We start from the raw sequence: 12930 nt of genomic DNA on the forward strand, positions 1-12930 counted from the left end.
CCTCACACCCCCTCCCCCTCCCTTCTCCCCACACCCCGTCCCCCCTGTCCTGGGGCGGCTGCTGTGACTTCTTTCTGGCTGTGAAAGTGGAAGGAACTCCAGGAACTTGGGGAGCCGCTCACTGGGGTGAACAGAGTGCTTCTGAGCACACGCCCGCCCCCCGTTTCCCCGAGGCCTCCCGTGCGTCCTCTTCACGCAGGTGCGCACAGGAGTGGGCGGGGCCCCCCAGGTGGGGCTGCCGGGCTGGGGGGCCGCATCGCCACCCTGAGAGCCGCCCCTCGTCCGCCCACGGCCACCCCCTCACGGGACCCTCCGGGGTGCCAGGTCCGCTGCCCCGGGACACGAGGCCACGCGGGACCTTGGAGCCGGGTGTGGGCCACGGGGTCCCCCACTCGGGGTGCAGGTCCGGCCAGCGCGTGCACAGCGGCGCCCTGCATGCGGGGGGCCCGCCGCCCCTGGGGGTCCCCAAGGCCCTGGAGCTCAGGGACCCGGCGGAGCGAGTCCCGTCGGCGCCGAAGGGGCAGGTGCCGGCGCCGGACCGGCTCCTCCGCCCGAGGAGGGAGGTCCTGCCCCCGGAGCCACGCGGGCGGCCCCCGCGCCCCCTCCACCGCGTGGACCCGACGGCACGGCCACGACCCCGACCCCGCTCCCCACACGGTCCGGGCCCCGCTCTCGGGCGGCGGGGGAGGCCGTGTCCCGCGTGGGCGGCTCTGGGGGGGGAGGCCTTGTCCTCAGATGCGCTCCCAGCTCTGGAGTCGGAGTGGGGGTGGGGGTGGGTCCCGGGGCTGCGGGTTCGGGTTCCCTCCCGCGGGGCGGCCTCAGCTCCTCTGAGCAGCTTCTGTCTGTCCTCACGTCCGTCCGCCCTCACTCCCCTCCCGGCATTCCCCACCCGCATCCGGGCCCTGATGCCTTCGGGCCACCGGGGGATGACGCACCCTCTGGGGCCCGGACCGGTGCCCCACCTGCGAGGTCCCTTTGCCTTAAGGTGACGTCACCGATGAGGAGGGTTGGGGCGCGGGCGTCTTGGGGGACACTGTTCTACCACGTGGAGGTTGGGGTGCGGGCGTCTTGGGGACACTGTTCTACCACACCTTCCCAGTTGAGGTTCCCAGGACGGCAGAGGGCAGAGGGCTGGGGGCTGAGCTCGGCCCCCAGGATGGGCAGGAAGAGGTTTGGGGTGTCGGCTGCGTGTGCGTCCTGGAAAAAGCACGGTGCTCGCCCTGTTTCGGGGTCACCCAGGCCTCCTGCGAGGTCAGGGGGGTCACGGTGATCCTGATGGTTTCTGTGGGAAGCGCTCACATGTCCGAGCTCTGACAACGGACTCGGACAGAACATGGCGAAAACGGGCTTTTACTTCGCTCTCAGAGCGGGTGTCCGGGGAACCGAACCCGGAGCACCGCTCACTGGCGGCTCATCCCGGAGGGGCGGGGCGAGTCCCTCCCGGCCCCTCATTGGCTGGGCGCCAGGGTCACGTGTTTCCTGGAGCAGGTGCCCTGCCCCCATTGGCCACTGGAGACAATGGGCGAGCCCCTCCCGGCCCCTCATTGGTAGAGCGCCAGGGTCACGTGTTCCCTGGAGCCGGTCTCCCTGCCCCCCATTGGCCACTGGAGACAATGGGCGGGGCCTTCCCTCGGTGCCTCCCCTCCCCCTCCCGGCTGGCTGAAGGGGGTGCCTCCGGGGTCACCACCGCGAGGGGCCCATGCTCGGTCCTCGCTCTCACTCCCTCCTCCCGCCCCGCACCCTGTTCGCCCGGGACCGGCAGTGACTGCTTCCGGGACCAGCTGGCGACCATGGAGAGGGGTCCGAGGCCCCTTTCCTCCCCCCAGCGCGGGGCGCTCTGGGATGGCTTAAGGCAGTGGTCGGCAAACTGCGGCTCGCGAGCAGCGGCTTGCCGCTCTGTTGACTAATGAGTTTGCCGACTACTGACCTAGACTCGCGATTCCAATAATTAAGGCTGTTGTTGTTCCTTGTGATGAAGCCCCTATCCCAGTGGTCGGCGAACTCATGTGGCTCACGAGCCGCAGTTTGCCGACCATGGCTTAAGGAACAGGGGGGGGGGGGGGGCCGCTCGCTGGCCGCTCGGAGGAGCACGGGAGCGTCCAGGACCTGAAGGACCTGGGCTGGTTCTGCAGCCGGTCTGGGGTGCAGGCCTCGGTCTGGGGGCCCCCGGCACCTGGCGCAGCCGACGCTGCAGTTTTGCGGCGAGAACTGACTTCCCGGCGTGGACACGAGGCCCGAAGTCTGGTTTCCTCCGGACAAAGGCTGGTTGACGGACCCGAGGGCCCAGGGGAGCGGCCTGCGGCGAACCGTCAGGAGGGAGGCCGGTCCCCTCGACGCGCCCACGATACACCGCCTGGCGGGTCGGAGCCCATGTCTGCCCGCCGACCTCTACCGGGACCACCAGGCGGGACCCGCCTCCTCTCCGGCCAGAGCACCGACCCAGCCGCGGTCACCCAGGAAAGAGCTTCCGGAACCGGCCGTAGGCGGCGTTGCTGATGATGACGGTGACGTCGGCCACACCCGCCTCGGGGACCACCTGCACGTCCTGCACCGTGGCCTCCGCGTGCAGCCAGCTGGGGGGAGGGGGCGGATCAGGAACGCGGTTGGGGGAACAGGGAGCTCAGGGTGACGTTTGCCCGGGCGCCCAGCCACACTCGGACCTGCGTTTTCCCGGTGCGTCAGCCCCGCGGGGCCCGGCGGACGCACGTGGGGAATGAACTCAGCTGTGCGCACCGGCAGGTCCCTGGGACCAAGCAGCCACTGGCCCGCTCCTCCCCGTCCTATGGCCCCGCCCCTTTGCTAAGCCCCTCCTCTCCCGATGGCCCCGCCCTCAGCCGAGCCCCTCCCTGTCCGATGGCCCCGCCTCTCTACTAAGCCCCTCCTCTCCCAATGGCCTCGCCCCTAGCCAAGCCCCGCCCCGTCCGATGGCCCCGCCCCTCCGCTAAGCCCCTCCTCTCCCCTGGCCCCGCCCTCGGCCAAGCCGCCCCATCAGAGGGCCCCGTCCCTCTGCTAAGCCCCTCCTCTCCCCGGCCCCGCCCCTCCTCTCCCCGGCCCCGCCCCTCCGGATAGCCGTGCGCACCTGAGCTGCGGGCCCGCCAGCCGCACGCGGAGGGTCAGCACCCGCCTCCCCGTGGCGCTCAGCACGGCCGCCTCCAGCTCGGCCTTCAGCTCCTCCAGGCCCAGCCCACGGAGGGCGGACACGGCCAGGGCGCGCGGCCCCGCCGGGCGGTACCTGTGCGGAGGGCACAGACCCGGTCAGCGAGGACGAGGCACGAGGGCCGCCCCCCCCCCACCTGTGACCCCTCAGTCCTCCCGGGAGGAAGGGACAGGGGTAAACCCAGAGGCTGGGGTGAAAGAGGGGCGTGCGGTGCCGAGCGCGTCACCCCAATGCCGGCCGCTCTGGGGCTGTGGGAGGGGCGCTCGGATCCCGCCCCCTCGGCAGGCCACGGGCCCGCCCATTGGCGCCGAGGGCGGGGTGTCGGGGTGTGGGGTCCCAGCTCCCCTGGACAGAGGCCCAGGCCTGGGGTCCCACTCACCCGGGCACCAGGTCCCCTTCCCACGGGGAGCCCCAAGCCAAAGGGGGTCCCACTCACCCGGTCACCAGGTCCCCTTCCCACGGGGAGCCCCAAGCCAAAGGGGGTCCCACTCACCCGGGCACCAGGTCCACCTTGTTGTGCGCCTCCAGCACCGAGTCCAGCAGCGCAGCGGGCAGCCCCAGGCCGCGCAGGGCGGCGAGCACGCTGCGCTTCTGCAGCTCCGCCTCGGGGTGGCTCACGTCCCGCACGTGCAGGATCACGTCCTGCGGGCAGAGGGGCTCGTAGCCGGGTGTGCGGGACATGGTCTCCCCTCCATCTCCCCCCTCCCACTCAGGACCCGCCCAGGACCAGGACGGAGGCGGGGGGGGGGGGGGGGGCTGCCCCAGGCCCGGGTGGGACCCCAGGGTGGGGCTCCCGAGACCACAGCTGAGCTGGTCCGCGTGGACGAGGCCCCTGTTCAGGTCCTGCCCCAGCTGCTCCTGGGGCGCTGGGACTCGGGGCCCCTCCTGTACAGGGACCTGGGGGCTATTCCTGGGACTCGGGACTCCCCGCCGCTAGGCCTGTCTCCACCCCACCCACAGGTGCTGGCCGCCCACCCACCAAGGGGCTCAGTCAAGCTTTGGGCTGTTCGTCTATGGAGTCTTCAGTCCGTTCACGATTTAAAGATGGCTCCTGCCCGACCGTAAACATGTGCGGGTCGGTTTGCTGTGAACGTTTGGAAGATGCAGAAAAATAGAAAAGCTGCGTGAGACCCCACAGGGAAGGCGCCCTGGAATTCGGGGTGCTCCCTGCTGGGCTCGTTTTCAGGGGGGAGACTTCGATTATTAAAATGTTTTGTTTCAGAAGTCTTAGATTTTCAGAAAAGGTCCTGGGTGTGTCCTGTGTTTGTGTGTGTGTGTGTGTGTGTGTGTGTGTGAGGGTCCTCGTGTGTCCTGTGTGTGGGGGGGACCCAGCCCAGCTGTGTCCCATGTGGGGGACCAGCCTCCACTGTGTGGTTTCAGGGGACTCAGCCCCATGACCCTGGCCTCGACGGCCGCCCCGACGACCCGCTCACCGACTGGGCCACGTCCTGCAGGGTGGCGGAGAAGGACTCGATGAGGCTGTGGGGCAGCTCGGACAGGAAGCCGATGGTGTCCATGTAGAGCACGGTCATGCGGGACGGCAGGGAGCCCGCGTGGGCCGTGACGTCCAGCGTGGCGAACAGCTGGTCGCGGGGCTCCATGGCGCTGTCGCCCGTCAGAGCCTTGATCAGCGTGGTCTTCCCTGCACACCGGGGACACGGACACACGTCGGGGACAAGGACACACGTGCGAGTCCCCCACGTCCCCCCAGCTCCTGCGGAAGGAGGGCTCCGCGGTCTGAGTGACAGCCAGGCTCAGTACTTGCACTTCCTAGAAGGTGGAAACTCGGACGTATATACCTATTACTTTTTTACAAATCATTTTTATCGAGTTACCTATTTCTTCCTGCAGTTCAGTTACTTGGTTTATACACATATACCTATGTCAATCCTCACCCGAGAATATTTTCCCCATTGATTTCTAGAGAGTGGAGGGACAGAGGAAGGGAGGGAGGAGTGGGGGGAGAGAGAGAAACATTGATGTGAGAGACACATTGATTGGTTGCACTGAGCTCACCGGCTGGGCACTAATGACTTTTAAGCCTGGACGTACCCTTGGTGACCCCGGTGGCCCTGTCGTCTTGGTGGGCGGGCCCCTAAAACACAGCAGCCCCCCCCACCAGGGGCAGGACCCCACTCCTCCCGGTCCCGCTCACCGCAGTTGGTGTATCCGACCACGGAGACCACCGGGAACTCCCGCCGCCGGCGCTGCCGGCCCAGCAGCTGCCTCTTCTGCCGCAGCCGCTCCAGGGCCCGTCGGATCTTCGTCTCCTTCTCCTTCATCAGCCGCTGCTGCACCTGCAGGAAAGACTCCCCTGGAAAGAGCCAACGCGGGGCGTCAGGGAGCAGACGAGAACGGCCAGACCGCCGTGTGCCGGGCCCTGGGGGACGGGCAGGGTGCTCAGGGCCCAGGCAGTGCCCACCAGCACCTTCTGCTCCGAGGCCCAGCTCTGCCCGGCGCGGGGCATCTCCCCACCCGGCTGGTGTGGCTCAGTGGTTGGGCATCGACCTAGGAACCAGGAGGTCACGGTTCCATTCCCGGTCAAGGGCACAAGCCCGGGTTGTGGGCTCGATCCCCAGTGTGGGGCGTGCAGGAGGCAGCCGATCCACGATTCTCTCTCATCATGGACATGTCTCTCTCCCTCTCCCTTCCTCTCTGAAATCAATAAAAAGTATTTAAAAAGAAAAAAGAAAAAGAAAGATGGCTTCGCCTCCAACTTCCGCCGTCTGAGGCCCCCCGGGTTCCTGTCACTCAGCTGGGGAGCCCCGATATCCACAGTGGACTGAGTGGTTCCCCCAACATCCTGACCCCCAGAACCTGGGAACGGGACCTCCAAGGAAACGGGGTCTTTGCAGACGGGATGGGGTGAAGGGTCAGAGACGAGGTCGTCCTGGGTCAGGGGGGCCCTCCCTCCAAGGACGGGGTCCTTGTCAGACACAGAGGAGCAGCCACGTGGAGACGGATGGAGGCAGAGGCGGGAGGGAGGGAGGGAGGGAGGGAGGGAGGGAGGGAGGGAGGGGGCCACCAGCCGGGGGACCCCTGGAGCCCCGGGCGCTGGGAGAGGCAGGAGGGACCCTGGGACCCCTGGATCTCAGACGCCTGGTCTCCAAAATGGGGGAGGGGGGTGAATGTCTGTCGTTTCAACCCCGGTTTGGGGTCCTGTTACACCCGCCAAGGCCACCTGGGTCCCTGCTTGTTCGATGCGTCCGCGGACGAGGCCCACGTGCAGCACGGCCCCGCCAGGACGGTCCGGGACCTTGTCCCCTCCCAGAGGCGGCGGCTGTGACGTCCCCTCCAGCCCCTGGAGACGAGCCCCCGGCACTCACCTGACCCCATGATGTAGCGAGAGTTGACTCCATGTCCGTCCAGGCGGGCAAGGTCGTGCCTCATGTTGGACCTGCCGTGGACACGGGGTGGCTCAGTAGACGGGGAGGGGAGTCCACCATGAATGCCCCGCCCCTCAGCTTAGCTCCGGGCTTGAGCGTGGACCTAGGAACCAGGAGGTCAGGCTCCCATTCCTGGTCGGGCACAGGCCGGGGCTCAGGCTCCATCCCCAGTAGGGGGCGTGCGGGAGGCAGCCGATCCGTAATTATCTCATCCCTGACCTTTCTCTCTCTCCCGCTCCCTCCCTCTCTGAAATCAATAAATACATTTTTTTAAAGAGACACCCGGTCCGTGCCCAGCACCTGAGGAGGGGGAGCTCGGCCAGGGCCACCTGCAGCCGCGCCTCCTGGGTCCGGGCGTGGCAGCGGAAGATGTGCAGGACCACGGTGAACCGGTCGAACACCTGCACGCGCCAGGCGGCCTCCAGTTCTTTCTGGAAAAGGAGAGAACCCAGCCGGTGTGGCTCAGTGGTTGGGCATCAACCTAAGAACCAGGAGGTTAGGATTCCATTGATTCCTGGTCAGGGCACAGGCCCGGGTCGTGGGCTCGATCCCCAGTGGGGGGCGTGCAGGAGGCAGCCGATCCGTGATTCTCTCGCCCTTCCTCTCTCTGAAATCAATAAAAACATTAAAAAAGGAGCGTGTGAGGGGTCCTGCCCGGGGAGCCCACCCCATCCCTACACCTCAGGTGAGGGGGGCTGACACTGTCCCCAAATCGTGTATCCTCTGTCCCTCCTGGGGGGTGGGGGGCTGACCCCAGGCCCAGCCCAGGGAGTGGACGGCACCCAGCGCACCCCAATACCTTAGTGGGCACAGACAGCCTCTCCACGTTCAGAAAGACGGCCGTGACGTCCGACAGGCTTCGGATTTTCTCTGAGGGAGAGAGGGCCTGGTCAGGGGGCTCCACCCCACGGACACCGTCTCCCTCTGCTTGGCTGCGTCACCAGGACGGCTGGGGTCAAGGGGAAGCTGGGGGGGGGGGGGGGGGGACATGACCCCGCGGGGTCTGAATGCACCTAAGACTCGGGGGGACACAGACTGGCGGGGTCCTGCCAGCTCCATGCTCTGACCCGTGAGCACACAGCTGGGTGGGGTGCGGACCGTCAGGGGTCCCAGGAGAGCGGGGTTCACAGGCAGGACCCACACCCGGTGTGGAGCGTGGGCGGCTGGGAGGGAGGGCAGGGCTGGGATCGCCCCATCAGCTGCCCCGGAGGCTCCAGCGATGTCAGACCCCAGTCCTGGCGAGGCGGCCCCCTGTGCCCGCTGCTCCTCCGGGGAGAGGGGAGGGGCAGGGGCCGCGGGACCCACCCGTCAGCTGCTCCAAGGTGCCTTTGCCGAAGATGAGCTTCCGCTCGGGCGTCTTGGTCGGCACCACCATCGTCTCCACCACCGACCAGTGGTCCAGCGTGTGCACCAGCGCCTGCGCCTCCGCCACCTGCCACTCGGCTGCGGGGAGACGCGGCCTCGGTGAGCTTGCTTCCAGCCGCTTCGGGGGCAGGTGGGAAGGGGGCCACTGCGCCCCCATAGGGACCCCCCCGCCTCTCCGGGGCCCCGCCCCGCAAGTTCCAGCCTCAGAGTCCGGCCCCAAAGCATCCCATTCCAGGAGCTGGAGCCTCAAACTTCCACCCTGGAGTTTCGGGTTTAGGCGTCCGGCCCCTGAAGCCACGCCCCCTCGGCTCTCGGCCCTGAGTTCCAGCCCATGAGGCCCCGCCCCCTCGGCTCCCCGCCCTATGAGGTCCATCAGGAAAGCCCCGCCCCTTAGCCCCCTGTCCTATGAGTCCAGCCCTTGGCATCCCCGCCCCCGAGGCCACGCCCTATACTTCCGCCATGAAAACCCCGCCCCTCAGCTCCCAGTGAACTTCCACTTCCCGAAGCCCCGCCCCTAGGCTTCCCGCCATCGGAGCCCCGCCCCATGAGGTCAAATCCTTGAAACCCCGCCCACTCGGCTCGTCCTCGCCCCCGAAGCCCCGCCCCATGAGGTCCAGCCTTCAAACCCCGCCGAGTTCCAGCCACAGAAGCCCCGCCCCCGCCCCCCGCGCCGGGTCACCTCGAGTCAGCGTTGGCCTCCTCGGTCCCCCCTTGATCTCGGGGTGAACCAGGCACACGCGCTGGGTCCCCGAGGGCAGCAAGGGCTCCCTCCGCAGCAGTTCCTCCTCTTCCTCCTCCTCCGCATCTTCTGGCCCCTCCTCCTCCTCCTCCTCCCCGGCTCCGCTAGTGCCGCCATGCGCCCGCGGACCCCGGCCTCCGCCTCCGCGCCCCTGCAGGCCCCCCGCATTCCCGGTTCCGAAGGCGGCGAGCGCGCGCTCGGGCCAGTGCGGCGGCGGCGGCGGCGGCGGCGGCGCGGACCTTGGAGCCGGGCGGCGGGGAAACAAGCGGGAGAGCCAGGCCCCCCGGCGGACGGCGGCCCGCAGGGTCCACATCCCGCGTCCGGCCGAACGCCATGGGGCGGAGCCTCAGGGGCGTGCCTCTGTGCGCGCTCCCCATTGGCCGGGTGGTGTCACGTGCTCGCCGCCGAGTGATTGACGTGCGGGTGCCGGCGCTCAGATGCAAGTTTCTCCCGCGCGAGCGGCTCGCGGCGGGTCCCGCACAGGAAGCCCGCGAGGGGACCAGGCTCTGGCCCCAGACCCTCGGCGCCCCGTTTGACATGGTTTCCATGGTTACCAGCAGGACCTGTCGGAACCACTGGGGACCGGGCTCTGCAGATTGTGCCTTTCAATGAGGAGCCTTAAAGGAAGTGGGTCACGTGTTAGGATCTCGGCCCGGCTTTTTCGGGAAGCCGGGGTCGGGCATTGAAAATTTGGAAGCAGCCCTGGCTTGTGTGGCTCAGTGGATAGAGCGTCGGCCTGCGGACGGAAGGGTCCCGGGTTCGATTCCGGTCAAGGGCATGTACCTTGGTTGCGGGCACATCCCCAGTGGGGGGCGTGCAGGAGGCAGCTGATCGTTGTTTCTAACTCTGTCCCTCTCCCTTCCTCTCTGTAAAAAATCAATAATATATATATACTAGAGGCCCGGTGCACGAAATTCGTGCACGGAGGGGGGTTGTCCCTCAGCCCAGCCTGTACCCTCTCCAATCTGGGATCCCTCAAGGGATGTCTGACTGCCCGTTTAGGCCCGATGGATCGGGCCTAAACGGGCAGTCGGACATCCCTCTCACAATCCAGGACTGCTGGCTCCCAACTGCTTGCCTGCCTGCCTTCCTGATTGCCCCTAACCGCTTCTGCCTGCCAGCCTGATCACCCCCTAACCACTCTGCTGCCAGCCTGTTTGCCCCCAACTTCCCTCCTCTGCCGGCCTGGTTACCCCTAACTGCCCTCTCCTGCAGGGTTGATCACCTCCAACTGCCCTCCCTTGAAGGCCTGGTCCTTCTCAACTGCCCTCCCTTGCAGGCTGGGTGCCTCCCAACTGCCCTCTCCTGCTGGCCATCTTGTGGTGGCCATCTTGTATCCACATGGGGGCAGGATCTTTGACCACATGGGGGCAGCTATATTGTGTGTTGCAGTGATGATCAATCTGCATAGTACTCTTTTATTAGATAGGATAGAGGCCTGGTACAGGGGTGGGGGCCAGCTGGTTTGCCCTGAAGGGTGTCCCGGATCAGGTGGGGGTTCCCTTGGGGTGTGGGGCGGCCTGAGCAAGGGGCCTGTGGTGGTTTGCAGGCCAGCCAACCCCCTGGCAACGCAAGTGGAGGCCCTGGTATCTGGAATTTATTTTCCTTCTACAATTGAAACTTTGTAGCCTGGAGCAGAGCCAAGCCTGGGCTCCCTCCGAGGCAGGCAGCCATTTGTGTTGGGGTTATAATTGAAACTTTGTTGCCTTAAGCGGGTGGGCCCGGCCAGGGTGTGTGGAAAGCTTTGCTTCCCCTGTTGCCGGCGGCAACCCTGGCCTGCTCTCTCAAGCTCCATTCTGCCTCCATTTGTTTGAATTTGTTTACCTTCTATAATTGAAACTTTGTAGCTTGAGTGGAGGCTTAGGCCTGCAACGGCTGGCAGAAAGCTTGGCTTCCTCTGTTACCTAGGAAACCTTGCTCTCTGTGGCTGTAGCCATCTTGGTTTGGGTTAATTTGCATACTCGCTCTGATTGGATGGTGGGTGTGGCTTGTGGGCGTGGCTTATGGGTGTGTCGGAGGTATGGTCAATTTGCATATTTGTCTATTATTAGATAGGATTTAAAAACATGTGTTTCCTAAAAAAAAAACAAAAACATGTGTTTCCTTTCTGAGTCATGGACCCATCCAGGCATCTTATTTTTGTTTTATTTTATTTTTTAAAATATATTTCTTTATTGCTTTCAGAGAGGAAGGAAGAGGGAGAGAGAGAGAGAGAAACACCAATGATGGGAGAGGATCATGGATCGGCTGCCTCCTGCACACTCCATGCTGAGGATTGAGCCCGCAACCCGGGCATGTGCCCTTGACCGGAATCGAACCCGGGACCCTTCAGTCCGCAGGCCAACGCTCTATCCAATGAGCCATACTGGCTAGGGCATTATCTTTTTTTGTTTTAATATACTTTATTGATTTCAGAGGTGAAGGGAGAGAGAAACATCAATGATGGGAGAGAATCGTGGATCGGCTGCCCCCTGCACACTCCATGCTGAGGATTGAGCCCGCAACCTGGGCATGTGCCCTTGACCGGAATCGAACCCGGGACCCTTCAGACAGCAGGACAGAGCTCTATCCACTGAGCCACACCAGCCAGGTCTAGGGGCTAATCTGTGATGTCACACACAGCTCAGCCCGTTCCGGAGAAAAGCTCCCCGAGGGGGTCAGGGTCCGGGCACCGCCCCCCACCGCGGCATCTTACCCTTTTCCAGCTCCTTGCACCCCGGGTCCCGGGTCCCGGTTCTGCAGGAAAAGCGCTTGTCTGTGTAGTAGGCCCCATGAAGAGCGTCAGCCAATGGCGGCTCTGTCCTTACCACGTGCCCCTCCCGGTCCGGGCAGCAGGTGACTCGCCTGGCGGGGCGAACGGCTGCGGGGCTCGCCTTCCTCCTGTGGGGTCTCCCGTGGGGTCTCAGGAGCCTGCGGGCGGGGCCGCTGAGGCTGGAAGGAGGGGACCCCGCTAACTGGAGGAGAGGGGACCCCGCTAACTGGAGGAGAGGGGACCCCTGTGGAGATATTGGGGTGAGGGCTTGGAGTTCTGGGGTGTCCCTCTGAGGAGCAACTGAGTGGTTACCAGGCCTCCGAGGGGCGCAGGGGCATGAGTGGGCGCAGGGCGCACCAGGTGTGGGGTGTATGAGAGCAGGTACCAGGGTGTCGGGGGGCAGCAGGGGGTGTGGGGGAGGTGGGGGGGCCCAGGGGCGGGCGGGGGGAGGCTGCGCCTGGGGGGGCGGGGCACCTGGGAAACCAGTGGGCGTGGCGCTCCGGCGGAGGCTACGTCACAGAGGTTTCATGGGGCGTGACGCCAAGGGCCGCAGAGTGGGGGGCAGGGTGTGTGGGGGGGTTGTTTGGTGGGGGTACGCGGCGGGGGGTGGCGGGGAGCCAGGGCCACAGGGGCATGGAGATGGGGTGCAGCGGAAGACGGGGGACCTGCCCCGTGGACACCCACTGGGCGCCCCACATCTGCCGGTTTCCCGCCTCGGTCCTGGGCCACCTCCTGCGGGGCTCGCCTTCCCGCCGGCCTCCTGGGGTCCCTTCTGGGGTGTCGTGGAGACGGAAAGCGGGGGGTGGGGGGGCTAAGGGGTCATTTGGACCGATTCCCGCAGCGCGAGCAGCGAGCAGGGTGTCTGGGCCGGTAGGTGTTCCTGATGGGCGACGGCTGGGCGCGGAGCGGGGCGGGGAGACCTGTGGGTGCAGGGGGGGCCTGTGGGTGCAGGAGGGGCCTGCAATCGGGGTCCCCGTGACCCCGGGGTCAGGGTCTGTGGGGCATGTTGGTTTCCCCCCATGTTTCTGGTCGCAGGTCCAGGGAGACCCCAGGTCTGGATGTGGTTCCTTTCTGACTGCCCCCCAACCCGAATGAGGGGGTGCTGTTCTGAGCCACCAGTGGGGGGGTCCCTTTTCTTTTTTCAATCCTCCCCAGATGTGTCCCCACTGAGTTTTAGAGCGAGGGGAGGGGGGGGAGAGAGACACAGCGACTGGAATGGAGCACGGGACCCTTCTGTGCGCGGGGGAAGCCGTAACCACTGAGCCACACCGGCCAGGGCCTTCCCCTGATGGTCTGGGGGCAGGACCCCTGGGGACAAACTCCTGTGGGTCCAGGGAGCTGCTGGGCCGATGCCTCATGTCATTTCTGTTCCTCAGGGGTCCAGGCCCGGTGTGCAGGTGTGCGTGCATGTGGGGGGCGGGTTAGGGTTAGAGGGCTGAGGGCACCCATGTCATTTCTGTTCCTCAGGGTGGGGTCTAGGCCCAGTGTGCGTGCATGTGGGGGGGCGGGGTCTAGGCCCAGTGTGCGTGCA

General features: G+C 65.9%; 1 protein-coding gene across 3 annotated transcripts; it reads right to left on the reverse strand.

Annotated features, from left to right (window-relative positions):
- Nucleotides 1-59: 59 nt before the first annotated feature.
- On the reverse strand, nt 60-8999 carry GTPBP6 (GTP binding protein 6 (putative)). 3 transcript variants are annotated; one of them, XM_079766064.1, is made up of 10 exons: nt 8588-8966; nt 7849-7986; nt 7343-7413; nt 6844-6974; nt 6484-6554; nt 5313-5454; nt 4591-4799; nt 3651-3799; nt 3080-3232; nt 60-2573 (listed from the first exon to the last, which is right to left on the reverse strand). In XM_079766064.1, the coding sequence occupies exons 1-10, from the start codon at nt 8958-8960 to the stop codon at nt 2310-2312; spliced, it is 1701 nt and encodes a 566-aa protein (XP_079622190.1). In that variant the 5' UTR covers nt 8961-8966; the 3' UTR covers nt 60-2309. The 3 variants fall into 3 exon arrangements, with proteins under 3 accessions (XP_079622190.1, XP_079622191.1, XP_079622192.1); XM_079766066.1 differs by having other exon boundaries at nt 2301-2573; nt 5313-5471; nt 8588-8999; XM_079766065.1 differs by lacking the exon at nt 6844-6974 and having other exon boundaries at nt 5313-5471.
- Nucleotides 9000-12930: the final 3931 nt, after the last annotated feature.

The sequence above is a fragment of the Cnephaeus nilssonii genome (assembly GCF_951640355.1).
Source record: "Cnephaeus nilssonii genome assembly, chromosome: Y".
Taxonomy (NCBI): domain Eukaryota; kingdom Metazoa; phylum Chordata; class Mammalia; order Chiroptera; family Vespertilionidae; genus Cnephaeus; species Cnephaeus nilssonii.